Source organism: Canis aureus, chromosome 10 (assembly GCF_053574225.1).
Source record: "Canis aureus isolate CA01 chromosome 10, VMU_Caureus_v.1.0, whole genome shotgun sequence".
Taxonomy (NCBI): domain Eukaryota; kingdom Metazoa; phylum Chordata; class Mammalia; order Carnivora; family Canidae; genus Canis; species Canis aureus.
Window position 1 is genome coordinate 25,422,609 of NC_135620.1, and position 23,795 is coordinate 25,446,403.

A 23,795-nucleotide genomic window follows, 5' to 3' on the forward strand; every position below is an offset into this window, starting at 1 on the left:
CTCAGGTGCAGAGCCCACCTGGAAAGGCACAGTGGGTGCTGATGATGGGGGGGTCTGCATCACAGAGAGCACCTGTGTCCTCTCAGTGTCAGATCACTCTGCTTTCCCCCAATCTGTGCATCACCAAGAACAGTGGAGAAGGGATTAGACTTGACCAAATCCCAGGAAGTTCCCAGGTCTGTCCCTCCCCAGCTGTGGTCTGGCCCTGAGAGCCCTTGCAGCTTTCTGGTTCTCTCCGAAGTATTCTTCTCCACACTGAGACTTTTCTACTTATATCTGTCCTCCTCCCAGCCCCTCAGCCCCATTTCTCCCCATACGACCCTCCCACCCCATCCCCCAGTGAACATACAGGGACTAGGGAATTCACACTTGGGGAGTTAGCTTTCTCTGTCCTCAGTGGAATCCTGTTGAGGCCTCCTTAGCTGTGGAGCTCTCTCTTGTTTTTTTGAGATTGAACCTAAAAGCCAGCAGCCTGGAAGAAGAATTGTTGGCCAGCTCAGCTGAGGGGAGAGGGGGTCCAAGGCAGGGAGTGTGTAACACCCATATGCACGGGGGCCTCTGGGACAAGGAGAACTTTGAGAAGACCCATCCTCCAAGTGTGCTTCTCTAGTACCAGGGAGTGTCACCCAAGCACTTTTGGAAAGAAGCTAAGCTTTGGTGGACTTGACCTTAATCCTGCCTCTCCAACCTCAGCCACAGAGCCCTGGTGTTTATCAGATAGGCCCTGGGCATGTCCTGGATCTATGGCTATGGGCCTAAGGCTTGGAGCTCTCCCTAGGTTTAGCTGGGAGGAGCCGTCAGACACTCTCCTTTGAAAGACAGCTTTTCTGCCCACCAAGGAATAATCCTAGTGACTAGAACCATGAGTGTGAGATTAGAATGAATCTTGGAGATCGTCTCGTTTAGCCTCACCTCATTTCACAGATGAGGCAACTGAGGCCCTGAGAGAAAAGTGGACCTTCAAGGTCCCTTTCAAACCCTTTCGTTACTGATGGGTCACAAGCCAGGTCCCCTAATTCTAGAACTCTTCCTATGATACCATGTTGCCTTTGAAAAATTGTATATTGGTCAGATCTTACTTTTGTTGCAAAAGAAGACTTTAGTTTCCAAAACGAAAATTGTGGGTCAGTCAAAAGGCAAGTTCTGAATCCATTTAGCCCTTAAAAGTAGAGACCTTATGGGAATGGGGATGAAAGGTTAGAAGGGAGTAGGATGGGGGGAAGGCTGGAGAGTAGGAGGACGAAGTGGATAGGAGGATAGAGGGAGCAGGGCAAAGAGGGATGTGTCTGACTTGTCAAACTCCTTAACCATTTCTGGGGGGACCCACTTCTGGCAAAGTGATTCTTGTAGCTGGAGAATCCTAGCCAATCTGTCTCTGAAACACCCCCTGGACAAGAGACGAACTAGGCTTTGTCTTCTCATAACTCACCAGGGCTTCCCTGAAATGACTCCAACTGAATTAAAGGAGCAGAATGCCTGGGCACATTGAGAGCACCCTGCCCGACTCCAGAGCCCTGTTCCTTCCCCAGTCTGCCTGCCTGTCTTCCAGTGAGGTCATCCTGGGAGAGCCCCACAGTGGGCAGGTCTGTGGTAAAATTTGCTGCAGTTCAAGTCTGAGTTGTCTCCTATCCCGAAGGGTGAGTCCCTGGACAAGGAGAAAAGGGACAGGACACTGCATCTGGTCCCGAGGCTGTCAAAGGACGCAGGCTGGCCTTGCACAGGACTTGGGGAATAGATGAGAAGCAAGTCTCTCTTAGGTATAAGCTTTGAGACACAGACTTCCTTGCAACAGGATTTGAAATTCTGTCTTTTGGGCTTCCCCAGAATATTGGGTTAGCCGAGGCTGTGTATTTCAGACCACCAGAGGACAGTAATTATTCCATCATAGGCTGGCCTGAGTTGAGAGCAGAGAAAGTTTTAAGTTTTTCTGCCAAATGATTTCAGAGTTTAAAACTGTATAAGTGCCAGTCTCCTTTTCATCCAGATGCCAAGGAATCTCACAGACTGGTGGTATCAGTTGCCTCTTGGAAGGACGATGGGATGGTTGAGGGATGGGGTTGGATGGGGAAGACTGTGCGATATAATCCTTTGCACATTTTCATTTTGAAACCATATAAATGTTGTTATTGATTAAGATTTTGTTTTCAATTTAAAGAAACGGGGAAAGAGGGGAGCTTTGTTTTTATTTTAATTTTAGAAGTTGTAAAGTTTGATTGTCAAGACCAGAAACCTTAATGGTCATCTATGTGCTGTCCCTCTTGGTTAGTGAGTCAGAGAGCTGGGTGAGCGTGAGAGATGGAATCTGGTGACCACTGAAGGATACACACATACGTTTTATAGACGGGGCAACAGAGACCCAGGGAGGACGCAGGAGACCCTGGAGGCCCAGGGAGCAGAGGTCCCGGTTGGTTAGTGGCAGACTCAACCGGATCCAGGGCACCCCCTCCTGCTCCCTGCCGCCTCTCAAAAATGCTACTCAAAAATGCTAACCGTGGTGTTTGCCACATGTGGTGCTGGCGATACATTCCTGGTGGGTGTATTTTCTAATCCCCCTATGGAACGTGCTGGCACAGTCCCAGTGGGATTGCCATAGGGATGACAACCATTGGGAATGTTCTAGAAAGCTGAGGAGTGACAAGTTCCTTGCTCCAGAATGGTCCCCTCCGAGAGCAGGATGTCCTATGTCCTACTGTCATTTCCCTTCCTCTGTCTGTGGAGGCCCCTCTTCCTGATGACAGCGAGGAGGATGGATGCCCTGCCTGGCCCTCACGTGTGTGCTCCTCTCCCTGCAGAGTCATCAGCTATGAGTGCTGCCCCGGGTATGAGAAGGTGCCAGGAGAGAAGGGCTGTCCCGCAGGTGAGTAAGCTGGTCCAGCCCACTGGTGCAGACTGCAGGGGGAGGGAGGCGGGGAAGGAGGAGCCCAGTGGGAGAGGCCTTGGGGTCCATCCATGTGGGGGTCCAAGCGCCGGGGCTGCGTGGACATCCTCCGCTTGCTCTCTGGCTCCAGGCTCCAGGCGAGGGCCCGAGGGTGGAATCTGAGGACAGGGAGCTTCCTGCACTGCTTCTTCCTGTGCAAACTGACCTTCTGACGAGGCTGGTGGAGCAGACTCCGAGTCCAACTTGCCCAGGCTCACCTCCCAGGCTGGGCTGCTGGCCTTGCTGTGTGGGCCTGGGCATGATTCCCACGGCACCCACATTTCTGCTCAGCTCTGTTGGAGAGCCGGCTGCCTGTGCCAGGCTTCCCCTCCTCCCTCCACTGGAACTCTGTCCTTTGGAGCCCACGGGGGGCGGGGGTAGGGGGTGGAGGGGGTGACCCAAGCCTGGCAGGCTCACCCACCATCGGCCCAGGGAACCACGAATGGCCACAGGGCCAAGGTCTAGGTGGCACCTGTGAGTTCTTTCAGAGGCTTCCCTTCAGGCACATCCTCTGGGACTATGCAGAGGGGGTGTTTTAACTTTGAAATATTTGTTATTTATTCCTTGAGAATGCGGGACGAACTTAACTTAAAAGGAAGGGGCAGTTCGGTTGTTGCCAAGGTCACAAAGGGGTGTGGTTGGCAGGGTGGGGGCTTAGGTGGAAGGACAAGTGGGAATTAAGTGGTGGGGTGTGTGGAGAATGACCTTGGGGGAGAGCCCCCCACCCCCCACCCCCGTCACGTGGGCCTTGAGCTCCCCATGGGAGGGGAAGGTCTCCTAAGCCTCAGGCCATTCTAGGGCTTTTAGGAAATGACATTTTATTGCTTATAAATATACAAAGAACCTGGAAGATTTGTAATGTTCTTTCATCCCAGTAGAGGCCATTAGGAAACCAGTTTCAACAACTAGATAAATCTGAAAGCCTCCTTTGTAACTAGGGTATCTATTTTGGGTGCACATTCCTGCTAGTATTTTGTAAATGTCTCTGAATGGGGGCGCAGGGGGTGGGGCCCAGTGGGTTAAGCGACTGCCTCTTGATTTTGGCTCAGGTCATGATCTCAGGCCATGAGACTGAGCCCCATGTCGGGCTCCTCACTTAGTGGGGCGTCCGCTTGAGATTCTCTCTCCCTCTGTCCCTCTACCTGCCCACACACTCTCTGTTCTCTCTATCTTTAAATGTATGAACAGAAGCTTCATTTGGCTGCAGCTAAATTGATGAAAAATGACCAATTAGTAGAATCAGAGTGGGGAGGCATTTGACCTAGAGAGCTGTTGTAAGAAAGTTGAGATAAGGGGGCACCTGGGTGACTCAGTTAAGTGTCTGCCTTCAGCTCATGATCCCAGGGTCCTGGGATGGACCCCTGCATCGGGATCCCTGCTCTCCCTCTGCTGCTCTCTCAGTTTGTGCTCTGTCTCTCTGTGTGTGTCAAATAAATAAATAGCACCTTAAAAAAAAAGAAGGAGAAGAAGAAGTATGTGACAAGCTTTAGGCTCACCAGCGATGGTCGTCCCTGGGCTTTCCCACACACACGTTCTACAGAGGCACCACGCATTCCGTGGACCAGGGAAGGTATGGGCAGGTGGGCGTGGGCTCCACAGATCCATCCCTCCTCTGTCCTCTGCCCCTGCAGCCCTGCCTCTCTCGAACCTTTACGAGACCCTGGGAGTCGTCGGATCAACCACCACTCAGCTGTACACAGACCGCACGGAGAAGCTGAGGCCCGAGATGGAAGGGCCCGGCAGCTTCACCATCTTTGCCCCCAGCAACGAGGCCTGGGCTTCCTTGCCAGCTGTGAGATGACTGCCTTACTTCTCAGAGGGGTGGCTGGTGGGCAGGAAGCATGACACTCTGTAGTGATTTCCTGCCATTGCAGGCAGCTTTTTCCTTGCACCCTCAGACAAAGCCCAGGAAGTTGAGTTAATATATACCTTCACCAGGTTGTTTCCGATGCCCCATCTGTCCAACTGAGCAGACAGGCATTGGGGTTCACTGAGGAGGGGTCCTTGGTGAGATGGAGGCCTGGGGTCACCGGGGGTTCAGAAGCACCTTTCCCAGGGTAACAAGAAGCCACCATCTCTGGAATATGTGGTCCCCAGCACCCTAACTGCTGCCCTGGCCTTCCTTCTTAGGAAGTGCTGGACTCCCTGGTGAGCAACGTCAACATCGAGCTGCTCAATGCCCTTCGCTATCACATGGTGAACAGACGAGTCCTGACAGACGAGCTGAAACACGGCATGGCCCTCACCTCCATGTACCAGAATTCGGACATCCAGATCCACCACTATCCCAATGGGGTATGCAGTCCCCTGGTTACACAGCACTGCCCTGTGTCCACACTGCGCCTGCTCCTGGTCTGCACATGGGGCTGGTTTCTGGGGTTTTGTTCTGCACATGGGGTACGCTGGAAGTATTCCCTGCCTCCTGCACCTGCTTCTCCTCAGACCCTCTAGTTTAGCTTCTGCACTGTGTCATTCCCCCCCTCCCTCCCCCACTGAGGCTTCGAGCCTGTGCCTCTGACATGCAAACTGCTCATTTCATCCTCCTTTCTTCTCTGGGCAGATTGTGACCGTGAACTGTGCCCGGCTGCTGAAAGCCGACCACCACGCAACCAACGGTGTGGTACACCTCATTGATAAGGTCATCTCCACCATCACCAACAACATCCAGCAGATCATTGAGATCGAAGACACCTTCGAAACCCTTCGGGTGAGGAACTGCCCTGGGAGGGGGCCTGGCCTGGGGACATACCACCTCTCAAAAGGGCCTCCTCCTGCAGGAGAAGCAGAGGATGGCTCTGTGTTCATGGGCATTTAGGGGATGTACAGCGAGTTTCTCCAAGTGCCTGTGAGCATGGAGGGTCCACTCGTCAAGACACTCAGCTAGACCACAGTGAACATTAGAATCCTCTGCTGGGAAATTCCCTCTGCCTGCCCTCTCCTTTTAAAGCTCTCCTTCCGTGGCTCCCCTGGAAAGTTCAGTGGTCCTCGGCTTGGGCTTAGAGCCCAAGGGCTGCCCGGGCCCATTCCACAGGTTCCAGAGTGTCCAGGAAGTGTCCAGGAAGGGACACTTCTTCCCAGGTGGCAGTTCCCATACACAGGACTAGAATGATGTCAGGCTTCATCATCTCCTGGACCACATGTCCCCACCAGGGGACCCCTGCTGCAGCCATACCCACATTTCCTTGGAGCCCAGACCAGCAGATAGGCCACCAGCATGGCCACGGGAGTCTAGGTCTAACTTCTGGCCTGGCTTCTGACTCTTCTGGGGCTGCGGAATCCTGCTCCCTCTGCCCTGCCCAGCAGGCATTTGTCTCAGAGCTGGACTGGCAGGCGGGCAGTGCTCTTGGCAGTGGCTGCTTGGAGGAAGTGAACACAGGCTGCGCCGTCAGGGGTTTTGCCCTGATTCAGGGAGAACTCCCTGACCACAAAGGCAGCCAGAGGGCCTGGGATGGTTCCTCCCCTGGAGATCTCCAACACAGAGACATAAACACCCCCGGGCTGGGCTGGCACTGAGGCGGCCTCAGCAAGTGGCTCTGCGGGGGACCCTGCTCCCTGAGCTCGTCCCCCACTGCTTTCCTTCTGGGTCACTCCTAGGTCAGGAGTCTGCAGGTAAATCGTGTCCCCGCAAAGTTGGTGGCACATCTTTTGATTCATTGTGGTTGCTCCCCACTGAGTTACCTCCTTTTACTGTTTAGGTTTGACAGACGTTCCCCCTGTAACCTCCCTAATGCCCATCTTGCCTTCCATAGCACCTCCTCATTAACACCTGCTACGTCCTGGCTATTGTTCTGTGTGCCGGGGGCCTATGGGTGAATGAGACAGACAACTTTCTGTCCTCAGCGGCACTTTTGTTCTTCCTGGGGAGACAGACAAGATGCACATGAGGTGGTCATGGCCTGTGAGGGGCGGGGTGAAGTCAGTGAGTGGTGGGCAGAGGCCAGGTGGCCCTGGGTGGCCAGGGAAAGTCTCTCTGGAACCAGTGAACCAGTGACTTCTGACCTGAGCACTGAAGGATAAGAATGGCCAGTTAAATGAAATGCAGAGCGGTAAGAGCACTGCAGGCAGAGGGGAGAGCAAGAACCACAAGGAGGACGTGGGCAAGGCCAGGGGGCAGGCAGCGACACCATGAGAGGGGGAAGGGGATGCTGCAGGCAGGCAGGGGCAGACGGTGCAGGGCTGCAGACTGGCCGGAGGGGCCTAGCTCCATCCAACAGCAGTAGGAAGCCCTTTCTACTTTTAGAAGGTTCTCGGGCTGCTCTGTAGACATGGGTGATAGGATCCTTCCACTCCTGGAACTCACACAAGCAGTATGGCCAGGAGCTAGTTCAGTATAACGTGGAGGACAGCAAGTTGTGAAAACATGTACAACAGACTCCTTTCTGCCTGGGAGCGGTGGTGCAGGGAGGGAGGGGTGGTGAGGGCGGCAGTTGCTACCTAGAGAAAGAAGATGGTAGGCAAGTCCTAATGAAGGCGTAGGAGTCAGAGAAGCAAAGAAAAGAGGAAGGGTAGAGGGAATGGCGGGTACCCCGCCTGGGGGTGGGAAGGTCAAAGGCACAGCAAGTAATTGAAAAGTGGCCTGAGTGGTAGGAGTGCAGGCCGGGCAAGGTTCCCGGAAGCCACGGTAAGAGGTGAGCTTTGGTTTGGCTCGCCATTTCATCTTGGGTTGGACAAAAGCCTGGAGTGCTTTGAGGGAGGGCTGGCAAGGCCGTGTGTGCCTCTTGTCTGCAGAGCATCCCAGAGCCTTCAGGGAGCACACCATCCCCTCCCCGCCCCGCAGGCTGCCGTGGCTGCATCTGGGCTCAACACCCTGCTTGAAGGTGATGGCCAGTTCACACTGCTGGCCCCTACCAATGAGGCCTTCGAGAAGATCCCTGCTGAAACCTTGAACAGGATCCTGGGTGACCCGGAAGCCCTGAGAGGTGAGCACCCCTCCACTCCTACTGCTGCCTCACTGGGGTGGCCAGCCTGAGCCCGAGGCCTGCTCTTGCATATGGTGAACATACTGCCTGCCATCCTGTCCCACTGCTCCCAGCTGGAGCTGGTTCTGCGGAGGCCAGAGCAGAGCCCTGGTCAGAGGGGCAAGTCGGGAACCCAACAGCCTTGTTCTAGTGAGGTGTGCTGAGAAGCAAGGTGGAGCTGGAGGCCCAAAGCAGACCCTGGCCAGACTCAGAAAGCGCTAAAGACTCGAATGATCAAAGCCTGAGCAAGGCTGCCATGTGGGCAGCAGCTTGGTGAGAGAAGGTGATGGCAGGTCCTGGCATCCTTGGAATGGAGCCATTGTGCTGACCCTAGAACTCTTCCTGTCCAGCCGGGGACCTCATGGATGATCCAAAATTATGATTAGAAATCAATTATAGTCCAGTCTTGACTCTCCATAGCTGGGTCCTTCCATGCCTTGTCAGAGAGCGTCTGAGTTAGAGGTGCATGGGTTATGGCTGGAGGAAAGGGAAGGACCAAGCATGTGGAAGAGGGGAGGGAAGGGAAGGCCCAGCTTGGCCACTGAGCTGCTGCCCTGCTGACCCCTGCAGAGAGGACTAGGCCCCAGCTCCCCTGTGTACCCCAACCACACTGTTCCTCCCAAATATAACCCAGAGATGACTTCATTGCTTTTCAGTCTATTAAACTCACCTTCAGAATGTACAATCTAAAATACCTGCTGCATTTTGGATGCCCTATAAATGTAAAATGTTCTCCTTGCAGCCATGTGGGGCTGGCAGGGGCACATTTCTGAAAGCATAGATGGGGATCTGTTGTGTCCAAATGTCATGGCACCTCTGAGCCTGGCCTGTGGCAGGGACCAAGGCTACAAATGGTGCATGGTACAGACTTGTCCTCAAAGAAGTTGAAGCCTAGCTGGGATTAAAAACAGGTCATGGGAACTGAAGTGGTGAGGGCTATGGCATAAGTGCCCCCGGCAGGGAGCCTTGGGTGCATCTCAGCGTATTGAACTTTTTGTTTAGAGCTGTGGTCTCCCTGCAGCCTGTTTTGTGCAGAGCACATTTTCATCTTTGTAGATATCAGAACTCTTACTGTAAGAAAAAACAGCTCTAATCTACCCCCTTGGCACAGCCCCCCAGCACCCCCTCACCCCCAGTAACCCGTTGGCTCTAAGCAAGGGCCCTCAGTACGGGGCTGTCCCTGGCAGGCTCAAAGGCAGAGGGACAGGAGTCCAGCCGGACAGGCTCAGCTGTTTCTACTGGGCTGGCAGACAGGCAAGAAGCAGCCCTGGGCTGGCGTGCTTTGTTTGAAGAGTGGCTTCCAGCCCTGGCCCGGGTCTCCCTCCCAGGGGCCCACACGGGTCACCCTGACACCACCCAGCATTCACTGTTCTTCCCTGAGAAGCTAAATCCCTGAGACCTCGTTCCCATGGTGGCCTGGCTGTCCTTTCCCTTCCTGCCAGCTGATTGGCCTTCGAGGCCCCTGCAGGAGCCTCCCTGCCTCTGCAGGCCTCCCAAGCTTCCTCTTGTCTGTGACAGTGCGGTTTTGGTTCTCACACTCAGCACAGATTGAAACTCGCCTCTGTGGTGAGAATGTACAACAAAGGGCCCCGGTGACGGTGGTAAGAGGCAGTCCGGGAACCTGCCCTTGCCTGCCTGGGCTCATGTCGCCCTGCTGCTCCTTACAGCTTCCGCAGGACCCCCAACCTCCGTCCTATCCCCAAAGACCACTTGGACGAGTAAATAAATGATTGTGTTTGTGATTTATGGGTGGGGCAAGTGGGGTGGCAAAGACCGTGTCTTATTGGTTGCCATCCCCAGGCCCGAAGAAAGATCCTGGCAACCAGTAGACCCTTGGGTGAAACTAACAAAAACAGATAAAATGTGCAAATAATTGCGAACTCTCATTTGCCACGGTTTCCATCTTTGCCTACCACATTTTACATTTTTCTAAAAATCACATACAAAGTCCCAGGGTAAACTTATTCTGAGGTTCAAGTACTATTAAGAGAATTCAACCTTAGGTTCAGGTACTAATAAGCTAGTCACCAACATTTGTTGGGTGTTTACTCCATGGTCGGACACCAGACTGGGCACTTTACACTCAGAGCTTCCTGTCCTCCTGACACTGTCCCCAGAAGGTGAGGGCCAGGCTTAGCTCCACCTGGGCAGGGGCTCCACGGCTGGTAAGTGGCCGAGCTGAGGCTCAGACCCAGGCAGTCTGCTTGCTGAGCGTGGCTAGTTTCAGCGGCAGCAGCAGGAGAGGAAGACTGGGGCTGCTGGTACCCCAGCATCTGCAGGTCAGCGTCACAGAGAGCAGCATCCTCACCGCCGTGGAGGCTGCGAGCGGCCTCTGGGATCAACCTGGCACCAGCACTGCCTTGACCTGTGTCCTGTTGGGCCCCCAGACCTGCTAAACAACCACATCCTGAAGTCGGCCATGTGTGCGGAAGCCATCGTCGCAGGGATGTCTGTGGAGACCCTGGAGGGCACTACGCTGGAGGTGGGCTGCAGCGGGGACATGCTCACCATCAACGGGAAGGCCATCATCTCCAACAAAGACGTCCTGGCCACCAATGGTGTGATCCACTTCATCGATGAGCTGCTCATCCCAGACTCTGGTGAGTTGGGCCCCTGCGGCCATGACCCTCTCAGGCCCGTCATCCCCTCTGCCACCTGCGGCAGGGGCACCTGGGAATTTTGGAGGTTTGGGCGGCCATGTCCTTGCCTGCACCCAGCTCACAGCCTCTCAGGGGACAAGGCCTGGGGACCAGGTGGGTTGCAGTCAGACTGTGAGGAATCTTGAGCTGCAGGCCTGGGAGTCCGGGTGTCACCTTGGAGGCAGCGGAGAGCTGCTGAGGGGACCCGGGGAGGCAGCAGCTCTGCTCTCTCCACTCTGCTTGGGCGCAGAGGGCCGTTTGCTGACCTCAGAGCATGGCCTTCTCTCTGGTGCCTAAGCACCCTGGGTCGCTGACCCTAGGGAAGTGACTGAGTGGACTTTGGCTTGGGCTTCATCTCAGCAGGCTCGCCCCATCCTGGAACTCCAGGGAGGTCGTTGCCCAGAGTGAAGCCATTTCACAGGAGAAAACCAAACCAGAAGAGAACTTTCTGTGGGTGTGGTCGCTGGCATTATCTGCTCCTCAGAAGCTGCGACAGAGGGCGCTGCCTCGCTGCAGGCATCGGCCGGGCCCTGACCAAGGACAGGGACAGAGGCCAGCCCTGCCCCTGCCCAGTGGGACCCAGGGGACCGGCGCCCCAATGACACCAGCCCGCCATGCCCCAGTCGTGTGGAGAGGGCTTTGGCCTCACGAGATGACATTCCTGTTGGCGTGCGTCATGCTCTGGGGTGGACAGAGGATAAATGAAAACAGCACTTATAACTTTTGAACCTGCATTCTCTTTCCTTGCAGCCAAGACGCTGTTTGAGTTGGCTGCAGAGTCTGATGTTTCCACAGCCGTTGACCTTTTCAGACAGGCTGGCCTCGGCGTCCATCTCTCTGGAAAGGAGCGGTTGACCCTCCTGGCCCCCCTGAATTCTGTATTCAAAGGTAATGTGGGCCAAGGCAGCCCCAGGGGCTCGTCACCTCCACAGCACCCTCCCTGATGGATGGCACCCCGCGGAACCTTCGTGCTTCCACGGGGCTCAACCAAAACCTCAGGAGGCTCTGCTGTCTCACTTGGCCGGCCGAGCAGAGAATGCATTTGGGGATCTGGTAGTCAGAATCCAAGAGTTTGCATCTGGCGGGAGAGCAGAGCACTCTCTTGCCTTTTTATTTGCAGAATCCACTGCTCATGTGACCGCCAAAAGGTCAGAGTGAGGATACAGCTGAGCCTTGGCCTCAGGGAAAGCAGAGGAGGGGGCCGAGGGGTGTCCGTGCCTTCCCCTCCCTGTACGGGCAAACCCCAGACACCCTCGATTGTCTAGACCTTCTGTTTGGTTGATTTTGCAGAAGATGCCAGATGTTAAGGAATATTGGCAGCCTCACTGGATTTCTCAATCTCCCTTTTCCAAATGCAGGGAGTGTTGAACTTCTTCACTGGGTTTATCTCCCCTTCTTTTCCTTTGTGGAGCGTGCCTCCGGACCTAACCACACCTTCTCTTGCAGATGGAACCCCTACCATTGATGCACGCACAAAGAATTTGCTTCTGAATCACATGATTAAAGACCAACTGGCCTCCAAGTATTTGTATCACGGACAGACCCTGGACACTCTGGGTGGCAAAAAACTGAGAGTTTTTGTTTATCGCAATGTAAGTTCTGCCTCCTAAATCATGCTCTTTCTTTGTCTCAGCTTTAAGAAATGGAAGCTGCATTGAGGGGTGGGGGATATATGTGTGTGTGTGTGTGTGTGTGTGTGTATGCATATACATGTATATATGTGTGTGTATATATATCCAGAAAAATATATGTATATATAACCAGAAGAATATATATATATATATATATATATATATATATATATATATATATATAAGGATTTCAGAGAAGTCCCTTATTTAAAAGGATCAAAATGGGATTCTGAAGAAGAATTAGAATCTCCTTTTCTGGAGACCTTTGGGAATAAAGCACACAGCTACCTGAGCCGGCTAGGTAGGCAGCTATCCACATCGAGTTCAGCGTGGAGGAGGGATGGAGATTTTGAATTTGTAGCTTATGTGAAGAGAAGCCCCCTGAACTGAAGCACAGCCTTCCCTGGTCCAAAAGGTCCTCTTCTCTCTTCTCCTGTCTCTTTTCCGTCTTCCGACCCCACAGTTGCTCTGGAATATCAAACAGAAAGCACAATACAACACAGCCATTCCTTGGGACCAGCCAGTAATGTTGGCTAAAGATAATTGTCACCTGTTAAATAAATAAGTCAATAAAGTCGATCTATTGATTTGATCGTTGTCAACGGCCCCCACATGTGACAGGAGATTCTCATCATGGGGTCTCTCTGTAACTCTAGTGGGGCTCCCCGGCCCTTTTTCCTGGAACACTATTTTAATTATTTCTTCCTCGGAGAAAACACAGCATTTTATCCTAGTCTTACGACCCTCTCCAGTGTATATTCACTGTTCTTTGTGGATGAAGGCATTAGCACGTGGCCCGAGCACATCAAGAGGGCCCATGCAGGAGGATAACCTGCCCCGTGTCTGCCCCTCTTTGGCACAGAGCCTGTGCATCGAGAACAGCTGCATTGCCGCCCATGACAAGAGGGGGAGATACGGGACACTCTTCACCATGGACCGGATGCTCACTCCCCCAATGGGGACCGTCATGGACGTCCTGAAGGGGGATAATCGCTTCAGGTAACTGGCCTCATCCCAGGGAAGACTTCTGCCAAGTGGTCGGACCGGGTCGGGACGCTGGGTCTCAACAATCTGTCAAGCTCCGCACTTCCTCAAGGGTTCGGTTGGCACTGGCAGTGCCCTGGTGACCTCCAAGCTGGAGATCTGGGAAGGGGAAGGGTCACGCTGGAAGCTTATGTTGAGAAGAAGGGTTATTTCTGGAAGTACAATCCCCACATCCTTGAGAACAGGGAGAGGGCCGCATTTTTGTAGTGAAGTGCAAGGCAGACATCATGCTCTCATTTCAAAGTCCCAAGTAAGCCGAAAGCACCAGGTTTTGAGCGTGGGATATGTTCCACTCTGTGCAGTATCTACTCGTGGCACGTGGAGACTCCTGGCCGCTCCTTCTCAGGCTCCCTGTGTCACTTCGTTCTCTTGCCCCTCTCTCTCCATTCCCGACTTGCTGTGACCTCAAAGCCGGGGAGACTGCCTGCCCTCTGCACTCCTGAATCACATCCCCTGGGCCCCGGGGGCTTGTCCAGTCTGTGGGTCAGCCATGCCACTGGCTTTTTCCTTCCTCCTTTCCCCTCCGGCGTCTGCCTTGTGGCTGTGTGACCAGGCAAGCTTAGCATTTATGGAGAGAAGGTGCATCCTGCTTGTGCCTCAGCAGGGGGTGTGAATTCTGATTCTGGGCTCTACCTGCCCCACAGTGGGGAGGTATTCGGGAAGACAACACCACCTCCCTGCCGCAGCCCAGTGACATTTCCTCTGTGTGTCTCCACAGCATGCTGGTAGCCGCCATCCAGTCCGCTGGGCTGACGGAGATGCTCAACAGGGAAGGCGTCTACACAGTCTTTGCTCCTACGAATGAAGCCTTCCAAGCCATGCCACCAGGAGAGCTGAACAAACTCTTGGGTAAAGACCAACCGAAGCATATTTTCCACGTTTTCTAAAGTGACTATATTGGTCAGGAGACCAGCAGGAAACAGGGGGCATGTTACAAAGAGTTTGATTGAAAGGAACTAAATGAGGAGACTGCAGAAGTGTGGGCAGGAGTAAGGGACCAGCAAAGGAGGATGACACCCAGGGAAGAGTGTTTACCTCCCTAGGCCCGGGGGTGGGGAGGCCTGGGGGGAGGAGGGGACAGGGAGACCGGGAGCCTGGGAGTAGGGGCACAGGACAGCAGCCAGAGCCACACACAGCTGCTGGCAGAACTGAGGCAAGGTGGCCAGGACCCCTTTAGCCTTTCTCTACTCCCACATGCCCATCACGTGGGCCTCCTATCAGCTATGAGAGGGGGGCAGGGGAGCCTACATGATGGCCCTGACAGAGGTCAGCCTCCTTGGGCACCACACAAGGCAGAGAAGAGCAGAGAGGCATTGACTGGGTAACAATCAGCCCTGTCACCAAGATGTGTCTTCCCTTGAGGACCTGTGAGGAGAGTGATAATGAAGCCACTTATCTGCAAGAAATGTTCCTTGAGATAAATGCTTTACTGAGAAGCTATTCCTGGCCCTGAGAAGTTTAGTTGAGGGTGTTTGAGAAGTAACCCTAGTGGTTAAGGGCTTGGACTCCTAGCATACCTAAAAGCAGCTTCAAATCCTGGCTCTGGCGTTCGCCAGCTGAGTGACCTCTAACAAGCTGTTTCACCTTTCTGAGCCTCAGTTTTCCCATTAGAAAAATGAGAGTAGCATGCCCAGTGTTGTGTGGAGTGAATGGGGCATCGCCCACAGTGCAGGGCACACGTCCTCCCTCACGATGGCTGCGATAATGGAGAGTGGGTGCAGGGACACAGCCTTGAGTTCTGGTGTATGCCCGTCAGACACTTCCACTCTCGAAAGACAGTGAACCTGAGGAGGACGAGGAGGAAGAGGGGGAGGAAGAGGAGGAGGGAGGCCCTTGGCCACACCCTGGGGCCCGCATCATCTATAACTTCCATCCAGCTCCAGAGCAGGAGAATAAAAGTTCAGGCTGCAGGCAGCTGTGGGCTGGATTTGTGTCCTGTTTAATATTCTTTATGGCCACACAAATGCCTGTGTCTTTGATGCTGACGTATGTGAGGGGAGAAGTTCATTCTGAACATAAACTTTCCATCCTCTCCTGGACCAGCGGGAGCGGAATTCCCCCAGATGGCCTTGAGCCTGCCCGGCTTCCCTCTCATTTTCAGTTGTGCAGGAGTAAGGAGGGCGCTTGGGCAGAGCTTCCCAAATGCGCCCTCCGCCAGGCCTGCGCACAAGAACAGTCCCTGACACTCCTGGGATCTAGAGGGCGAGCCAGGTGTAAGAGGTCCATCCAGGTGTTAGATGTCTTGGAAGAAGGAGGCCTCTCGCACCATGGGGGCTGGCTTGGCTCCACTCCTCCAGGCAGCATTTCTGTCCAGTGGGAATTCCTGTCCGCCAAGTTGTGGATGTTTGGAAATCACTTAGTACCTGGTGGCTCCATCCCATGGCACTAATGTGGATTTGTTAGTACCCAAGTGAACTCTCCAGAATGCTTTAAAACTTCCTAAGGACTCCTGTTTGAGATGCTGGAAGGAGTCATCCAGAACCCTGAGGGAAATCTGGCCATTTGGCTGGGAATTGAAGATCGGGGCAGCCGTGATGGAGAGGAGAGGACAGCTGGCAGCTTTAAGAATTGCCTCCCACACTTAATTTGGAAAATGCCTATGCACCTTTATGAGCAATCGGATGCTGTCCCCAGTTGGTGGAGGAGCTGATGTGGGCTGGAAGGAATGCCGGCGGGGGCGGGACGTGCAGGGAGGGATGCCGCCAAGGGAATGCCTTCCCGCAGCCCTGACCTCATCGGCTCGGCTCCGTAGCCCCCCCACCAGACGGCAGCTGTTGACTCTTTTAAGTTCTCCCAGCAGGAAACGGCTGCCTCAGAATATGCATTTGAGGGCAGAATGTGTAAATATTTCACTACTGTGTTATAACCATTGGGAGCCACGCTGATGATGAAATGTCCCAGATGCTGGTGCTGGAAAGGTTCCTGGCTTTCCAAGCAAATATTTAGCTCATGGAAAAATGAGTCATACTCACGGAGGAGTATGGATTAACTCCTTCTCAGCATCACGGAGTGCTCTCCGTTAGCCCAGCAGCACCCCGACCCCCAAGTGCAGAGGCAGATTCATGGCCACAGACACGTGCCTCATGGCCCTGAGCCTGTGCAGGTGGGGGGCAGAGGGCTGAGCGCACCCACTGTGTGCTCACCACCTGGTCGCAGAGTTCTCTGCCTCAGGCATCACCAGTTGCATCCCCTCTCTGCCCTTCTGGACCATGCCAGTTTCCAGCCCCTTGGAATTAACTCTGCTCTCCTTTCTTTCCCACAAACCTGCAGGCAATGCCAAAGAGCTCGCCAACATCCTGAAATACCACATTGGCGATGAGATCCTGGTCAGCGGAGGCATCGGGGCGCTGGTCCGGCTGAAGTCTCTCCAGGGGGACAAGCTGGAAGTCAGTTCGGTGAGTGTGTCCAAGAGCTCAAAGGCCAGCCGTGCACCTGCGGCTCTCAAGTGCCTCTCGCCCCTGGGCCAGCGTTAGACACACACCTTGAATCTCTGCATGCATTCTGTCCAAAGACAGAAAAGAGAATAGGTTCTTGGGAAATCAGGCGAGATTGTGGTTAGCCACGAATGAGGACTTCCAGATTTGCTGGGGACTCAAGCATCTGACTGGCATCGGGGAGAAGCCATTGGATCTTCCTTCCCTGAAGGAGATGATAGGCAATTCCTCATGCATCTCGAGGGATTGATACCCAGCATCCCCTTCCCATCCCTTCCCTTCAAATCTGGAGCTCACTGAGCTCCACCAGGATCAGATCCTCGCAACAGGCTTTTGCTTCAGATGCTTGGTCTGCGAGCCTTCCCTTGCTCTGCACGTGGATGACATCCACTGCACTTTGAAGCTTCCTCGGGGGATTCCTTCATGGAAGACAGAGGACTGATAGCCGGCCAAGCTCTGTGAAGCTGCCTGCGGCCTCCCCAGCTGCATCCACCAAATCACTGGGCTGCCCTGTGGAGCCACCACTCTTCCAGTGTGTGGCTGGCTCAGCCTCTACTCCCAGCTCCTCTCTCCTGACCATCAGCCATCCCTTTGCTTATCACTTTCCCTCCGGAGCATAAGGAAGCATGTGGAAGCATGTGGGGAGGCAGGAATGAGATGACCTGTTGACTTCTGCGGGTCCCCTAAGAACCTCCCAGCTCCTAGTTTTGGGTGTTGGGGTTCCATCACTGGCTTCCGTTCTCCCTTCTCCCTTGGGTCTGATCCATAAGTCCAAGGGAAGGGCTCAGATAGACACCTGGGTGCACTCCGTATGAGAAAAGCAGGCCGTTGAGGACAAGCACAAGGAGTTTCCACTCAGGGCTGGAGGCCTGGCATCTGTTCCCTGCCATCGCACCTACTTAGCTTAGAGGAGGCACCTGGCCTGTCCTGGGTCTCAGTTTCCTCTTCTGTTCAATGAGACAATGCTATCTGCCTCTTGAGCACACACTGCTGTGAGGACTATGTGGCTGGCCTGGGAGGCCATTTTGTGAATTATTACACCGCATGGAGCCCCACGTGCTGGGGTTAGAGTGTGTCCATTGGACTAGTGGTGTGTGGCTGGCAGGAGCCGCTCAGTCCTCCAGCGTGTCCCTCACACCCAGCACAGGATTTCGCATCCGGAAGAGCTTGGTAAACGCTTGCTGAGTGAGTAAGATCCCGGTGGTCCATGTTCAATAATTGTCATCTCTCTCTCTCTCTCCCAGAAAAACAATGTAGTGAATGTCAATAAGGAGCCCGTTGCTGAAGTTGACATCATGGCCACAAATGGCGTGGTCTATGCCATCTCTAGTGTCCTGCAGCCTCCAGGTAAGGCCCTAAGTATCCCGTCCCCCCTCAGCTGACAGTTGGCCCTTCTTCATGCAAAGCAGTTGGTGCTCGATGGGAAAACTATCCCACGCAAAGATAAGAATGGTGTGCCAGTGGAGCCTCCCCTGGCAGCATCGCTGTGGCCGACAGCAAAGTGAATTAGGAGCTGTTGGTTTCAAATGCGCTACACCAGAGATTCGAGGACATGTTTCCTCTTGCTGAATTCCCTGGCTGCCTTAGGCCCCCCTCAGACACAGCCCACTGACTTGTCACACACAGATGCTGTGAACGTTTAAAGCACACGTTTTACAACATCACGCCTCACAGGAGTTAGTTCTCTTTACTTCCAGCAAAGTTGAACTTGAGTCCATCCTCTGTCTGCACTGTGGGTTCACCTTTCCTTTCCTTGAGTTCCTTCCCCATGGGCCAAATTCCACCTTAAGTTAGGAAAAGTTACAAAGGAAAAATTCATTGGAGAATGTGAGCCAGAGAGCACAACAATGCCCTTCAGTCATGGTTTCTGGGAATGCCATGCTAACAGTTTCACCCTCGCCACCATGGCATTTTCTTTCATCTCCAGCCGTCAGACCTCAGGAACGAGGGGATGAACTTGCAGACTCTGCGCTGGAAATCTTCAGACAGGCGTCGGCATATTCCAGGGTGAGATGCTGCTAGGTTTGTCTATGGCCTGAGCAGCCCTGGGTCCTCCGCTCAGGCCCATGTAGGAGGCTTTCCGGGTCCCCGTCTTCCTTGGCTGCTGCCCTCTGGCTCCCGTGGAACTTCTCCCCACCCCCACATGGGCATCCTAGTGCCCACCTGAGTGGAGTTCTGAGAAGAGAAGCCAGGCAACCCCACTTCCCTTGTGGGCAAAAGCCCACGCCTTTAAACTGAGGCCTCTGAGCCTCATTCCATGGGAAAGCCACTGCTGGTAAGAACAGATAAAGCTCTGGGATCCATCTGTCCAAAGAGGGAAACCCATCCTGAATTCGCCTTATGGTGGCCTTGCTTGGCCTGAGCCTGGGTCTCTAAGTCACTCCCCGTTTCTTATGACATGGCCCATCGCGGGGTTGTGGGGCTCTCCAGGGCAGTGGTGTGGGTCCTGGATGCAGGGCAGGTGCGGTAGGATCTCCCTTCCTTGCCTCAGCTCTAACTCCCTCTTCCTGTGCTTCTCTTCCTGCCCCCCCTACCCCCAGCGTGCCCAGGGCCTAGAAGCTCCACTGAGGCTCCTTTGCTGCTTCGAGTGAGGTGGAGCCTCTTGGGAACAGGGCTACCTTATAGAAAGTTTGCATTTCAAGAGAAGAGGCTGCTGGAGGGAGTTCTTACCCCAGAGGCCTGGAGCTGGAAAATGTCCTTTCCTTAGTGCCCCTTGAGAGGGGTTCTTGGCCATGGGCTCCTACTTCTGAGGGTCACTCCCTATGCTCTCCTGGCTCCCCAAGCTCTAGGCTGTGGTCTCAGTGGAAGCCTGGCTTTGGGGTCTCCCAGGAGGTTCCACCCCAGACTCCACCTGGTCAGGGCTTACACACACTTCACTCGGGACTGCCAAAACCGAGTGAGGACCCTCTAAGACCCAGCGGCTACTCATTCCCCTTCCTCTTCCTCACCCGCAGCACTTTTTCTGAGTAGGGATGGCAGTGTGCAAAGCCCTGCCAGGAGCAGGGGCAGGTGCTGCTTTCACTAGAAACCTAACATTTTGCATTCTCTTTCAGGCTGCGCAGACCTCTGTGAAACTAGGTGAGTCTGGCCTGGGGTGAAAGTCCTTTATGCATACTTGAGCCTTTCCCCCGAGTAGGCTCAAACCTGCCATCTGCTGTATATAGATCAGAACATGATGGTGCAATAGAACAAGCATGGCCCTTGGGGTCAGACACAGAAAAAACCCAGTTCCCTTCTCCCTAAGATGGAGATACTCAAAGTACCATCCTTTAGGGCTGCCCTGAGTTTTTGGCTTTGGGAACCTGGGAGTATTGCCGGCACAGGGATTTGGCAGGAGTGCGTGGTGGTCTGGATCTAAGCTGGTAGATGGAGAACATCCCAGTTCATGTTACATCACGGAATTAGACATCACGATCTTTGTTAGGTCATGGAGCGAGACGAGTCTCATAAACCAAACAGCACCTGCAGGGCGCAGGCGGGAGCTGTGGAAGGGGCCGGCCGGCCCCGTGCTGGTGATTCTGATGGCATCCTAGGCGGACATGGGGTGGTCTGCATCCTTTTTACCTCGAAATTTCTCTCTTCCAGCCCCTGTGTATCAGCGGTTATTAGAGAGGATGAAGCATTAGCGCAGAGGACGCGGGGAGAACGCACTGCGGCAGCTCACCGCCACTTTCTCTGAGTTTACCAAAGAGACTGAATGTTTTTAAAACCAAATTATTACACTTCAAGTGTACCTGGGCTGCACCGGAACGAAATCTGAGCCCTGGGGGGGGGGGGGGTAGGGAGGGAGGGAGGAGGGAAAAAGATGTACTTTTATTTGTCCTCCCCCCAAACATGGCTGTTAACCCACTGCATGCAGAGACCTGGGTGTCGCTGCCTCGTAGTCGCTTCTAAAAAGGACCTGTCCCAAGCGTGGAATCCCCCACCCACACCAAGTGCTCTGGAAAAGGGGGCTGCAGTTTTGTGGAGCTCATAAAACACAAATCATACGATCCAGCCTCATGGGGGGCGGGGGGGGGGGGGGAGTCCTAGCAAGGTTTTTGTAAAGCCCTTTTACAACTGGAGAAATGGCATCATTATAAGCTATGAGTGGAACCGCTCTGTCAGACGTGTCTTTTGCCTGCACATGGCTTGGACGCCTCTCGGTGGCCCTGTCCAGGTAGAAAAGAGAGGGGAGGGACAGCATGCAGAGCCCAGGAGTTCCCAGGTGCGGCAAAGCCATCATGTGTTCGTAATAATAAAGCCAAAGAAACATAAGCCTGCGTGGACGGGAGCCGCGTGGCGGCCTGGGTGTTCGCAGGGGGAGGTTCCACCCGGGAGCAACTCGGCAAGGAGCCCTGAGGGGACGGCCTGTGGGACGTGCTCTGTCTTTGGTGAACTTGTTTTCCTTTCCGCCTCCGTGGGCCCTGGGGGCTCCAGTCCTCTGTTCACTTGACTCCTCTCACTGGTCATCGGAAGTGTCTGTCTCCCAGCCTCGTGAGCCCCACTTCTTGTTGGGCTTTTGAAGAGGCACCACCCTATGAAGAGGTCGCCCATTACACAGATGACATCGAGACTCCGGAAAGGGAGAGGTACCAGCAACAGAGCAGATAGCCAGGCTCGGGCCGCTCTCAAGCCTCCAGCCCCCCGGGGACCACCATGTGGCTTGGGAGCCAGTTTAGGTTTCCCAGGCTCGTAGCCCCTATGCCGACCCACACACAAATCCTTTCCCCTGCTCCTTTTGTCCTTTCCACTTTGAAACATCCTTGGCACTGACAGGCTAGTGCCCCCACAGCCTCATTACTCCCTGCCTGTGTGGCCTTAAACTCTCAGGGCCCGTTTCCTCATCTGTCCTGGGGGGAGGACCAAAGCATCTAAGTCTTGGGTTGTCGTGCAGAAGAAACGAGATCCTTCTAAGACACTCAGCACAGCCCTAGGCATCCTTGTGCCTACCCTGCTGTCTGGGATTGTGCAGGATCCGTGCAGCTGGGAGCCTCCCGTGCTCAGCCTGGGCTGCCGGGCCAGCAGGTGGAGCTCACTCCTACTTGCAGGACCTAGAGACCCGTGGAAGGTGCGGTGTGTGCAGGGAGTGGGCCCGGGAGCAGCAGACGGGGCCTCCCTCCCAGTTTGGGGAAGACAGACGCCGCCTGTCATCCCTTAGGCTCCTCACCCACTGCTCCACCGCACTCAGCGGTCGCTCCACAAATACCTGTACAAGGCCCTGTTCTCTTGAAGCCTCCTTGCTCATGGGGATGGGAATTGGGAATCGCGAGTGGCACTACCACCTGTGCCTCCCTGACCACTGAGGAAGAACCTGAAGAAGTGGGGGCTGAGGAAGGGATGCAGGGAGCTCCTTGGAGGGGGAGAGGATGAGAGCAGGTGCAGGAACTAAGCCAGGGGTGCGGAGCTTGGGGAAGGTGCCGGCAGAGGTGACATTTAGCCCTCTACAGCACACAGCCTCTTCCCATGGCCCTGCCCTGCTCCCCTGGCCTCTGCTGGGCTGCCGGGGATGCTGCAGCTATACTTCATGTAAGCGCCCAAAATGCACACCCCGGACTTTCCAAGGAAATATCAGAACCCTAAGAGATGGTTAGTGTAACTTTTAAAGATCCCTCAATTTAAAATAAAAACCAAAGCGAGTTCCTTAAAAATGCCAAAAGCACCCTCCATCCATCGGTGCTTGGGATCCCTGCGCTGCCTCCTGCCCTGCCTGCGTGCCCGCCTCCACAACGAGGGGCTCTGTTCTTTCAGCTGGAGTGTCTTCGTGACTGAGCACCACACGCAGCCTGGCCCTGCCTTCCTTCCAGCCAAAAAGAACTGAGCTCCCTTTTTCCAGGCCTGAATCCCCCTCACTCCTGCCTGTGTTTTTCTTGGACGCCTTGGGCTAAGCATTAGATGCCCCTATCTGGGAATGGATGCCCAGGCCGAGGGGTCAGCCCCTGGATGTTTCAGAGGTACATGCCTGCCTGTGTTCGCCTCCGACAGAAGGCCAGAGAACAGCCCAAGCCAGGAGGCTGCCCAGGCCCGGCCTGCCCCTGCCCGCTGAGCCCCAGGGAGGAAGAGCAAGGAGTTCTGCTAGTTCCCTTCTCTCTGCTGTCACGGGGCAGCTCCCAGGCCTTCGGGGTGGAGAGGACTGCAAAAGCTCTGAGCCTAGGGGCCCTGGCACCTTCTGACTGGGCTGTGCCTCTCGCACACAGGGGCAGAGGCTTTCTAGACTTGGCCTTGTAGGCCAGCCACGAGGCCAGCCCAGCTCTAGGGCCAGAGGAGGGGCTGTTCCATTGGGCTTTGCACCGAAATGCACCGTCTTCTTTTCCTTACAGTCCTATTTAAGAGGTATGAGTGAGTGGTTTTCATTTTACTGCTGTGGATATGGAAGCTTCAAGACATAGTTTGCCAGGCCACACAGTAGGCAGAGGCTGGCCCATGAACCCGTCCCATGTGACTCCAGACCCCACACCCCTAAGCACTCTGTCCCTTTTGTCCCACCCACACTGGGGTGCATGAGCAAGTCAGACAGGGGTGCCAGGGTGCCCAGAAAGGGCATGAAAGCCCCACTGCTTCTGAGAAGCCCCAGAAAGCCTGACCTCTATTTGCACAGCCTAGACAGTCACTTGTTTACATGCTGCCGGTGGCCAGGAGGGGGATCAGCGACAGCCACAGATGCCCTGGCCACATGGACGTCAGGAAAGCAGAGAGAAGGAAGGACTTTCTTATGCAGGGGAGAATGCCTCTGTGCTCAGAGCCATAATTCAGTGTCACGGTCTGAGAGGAGCTGCCCGGAATACTGTGCTCAGAAATTTTTCCGAAGCCAGGATAGAAGGCCATGGAATGAGGGATGGGCCCAGAGCCCTCTCCAGAGAAGTCAAATGAGGCCACTTCTGGCCATGCCTGCCTGGTGAAGAGAGAAACACATCCCCTCTGTGGGATCCTGTGGCCAGATCCTGGCCTGAGGTGGTTCCACATACACAAGTGCTCACACGCTCGCATACACAAGTGCTCACACGCTCACATACACACTCTCACAGGGTCACACATGCACACACACACACATAGGTTCACAGATGCACGTGTGCACACACACGCACACTCACGGGGTCACGTCACACATGCTCACACACGCACACACTCGCAGGGTCACACATGCACACACATGCACACACTCTCACGGGGTCACACATGCACACACGCACACA

At 54.5% G+C, this 23,795-nt stretch overlaps 1 protein-coding gene across 1 annotated transcript in view; it reads left to right on the forward strand.

The window, feature by feature from the left end:
- Positions 1-20,880, forward strand: part of TGFBI (transforming growth factor beta induced) — a 32,652-nt gene extending 11,772 nt beyond the window's left edge. Inside the window, exons 3-17 of the mRNA XM_077911767.1 lie at positions 2,793-2,857; positions 4,549-4,709; positions 5,048-5,212; positions 5,478-5,624; positions 7,695-7,836; positions 10,263-10,475; positions 11,265-11,402; positions 11,961-12,106; positions 13,008-13,144; positions 13,908-14,038; positions 16,460-16,584; positions 17,868-17,970; positions 18,551-18,630; positions 19,677-19,701; positions 20,209-20,880. Coding sequence (XP_077767893.1) covers positions 2,793-2,857; positions 4,549-4,709; positions 5,048-5,212; positions 5,478-5,624; positions 7,695-7,836; positions 10,263-10,475; positions 11,265-11,402; positions 11,961-12,106; positions 13,008-13,144; positions 13,908-14,038; positions 16,460-16,584; positions 17,868-17,970; positions 18,551-18,630; positions 19,677-19,701; positions 20,209-20,249 — 1,819 coding nt within the window. The 3' untranslated portion in view covers positions 20,250-20,880. The remainder of the gene's footprint in view (positions 1-2,792; positions 2,858-4,548; positions 4,710-5,047; positions 5,213-5,477; positions 5,625-7,694; positions 7,837-10,262; positions 10,476-11,264; positions 11,403-11,960; positions 12,107-13,007; positions 13,145-13,907; positions 14,039-16,459; positions 16,585-17,867; positions 17,971-18,550; positions 18,631-19,676; positions 19,702-20,208) is intronic.
- The last annotated feature ends 2,915 nt before the right edge of the window (positions 20,881-23,795 follow it).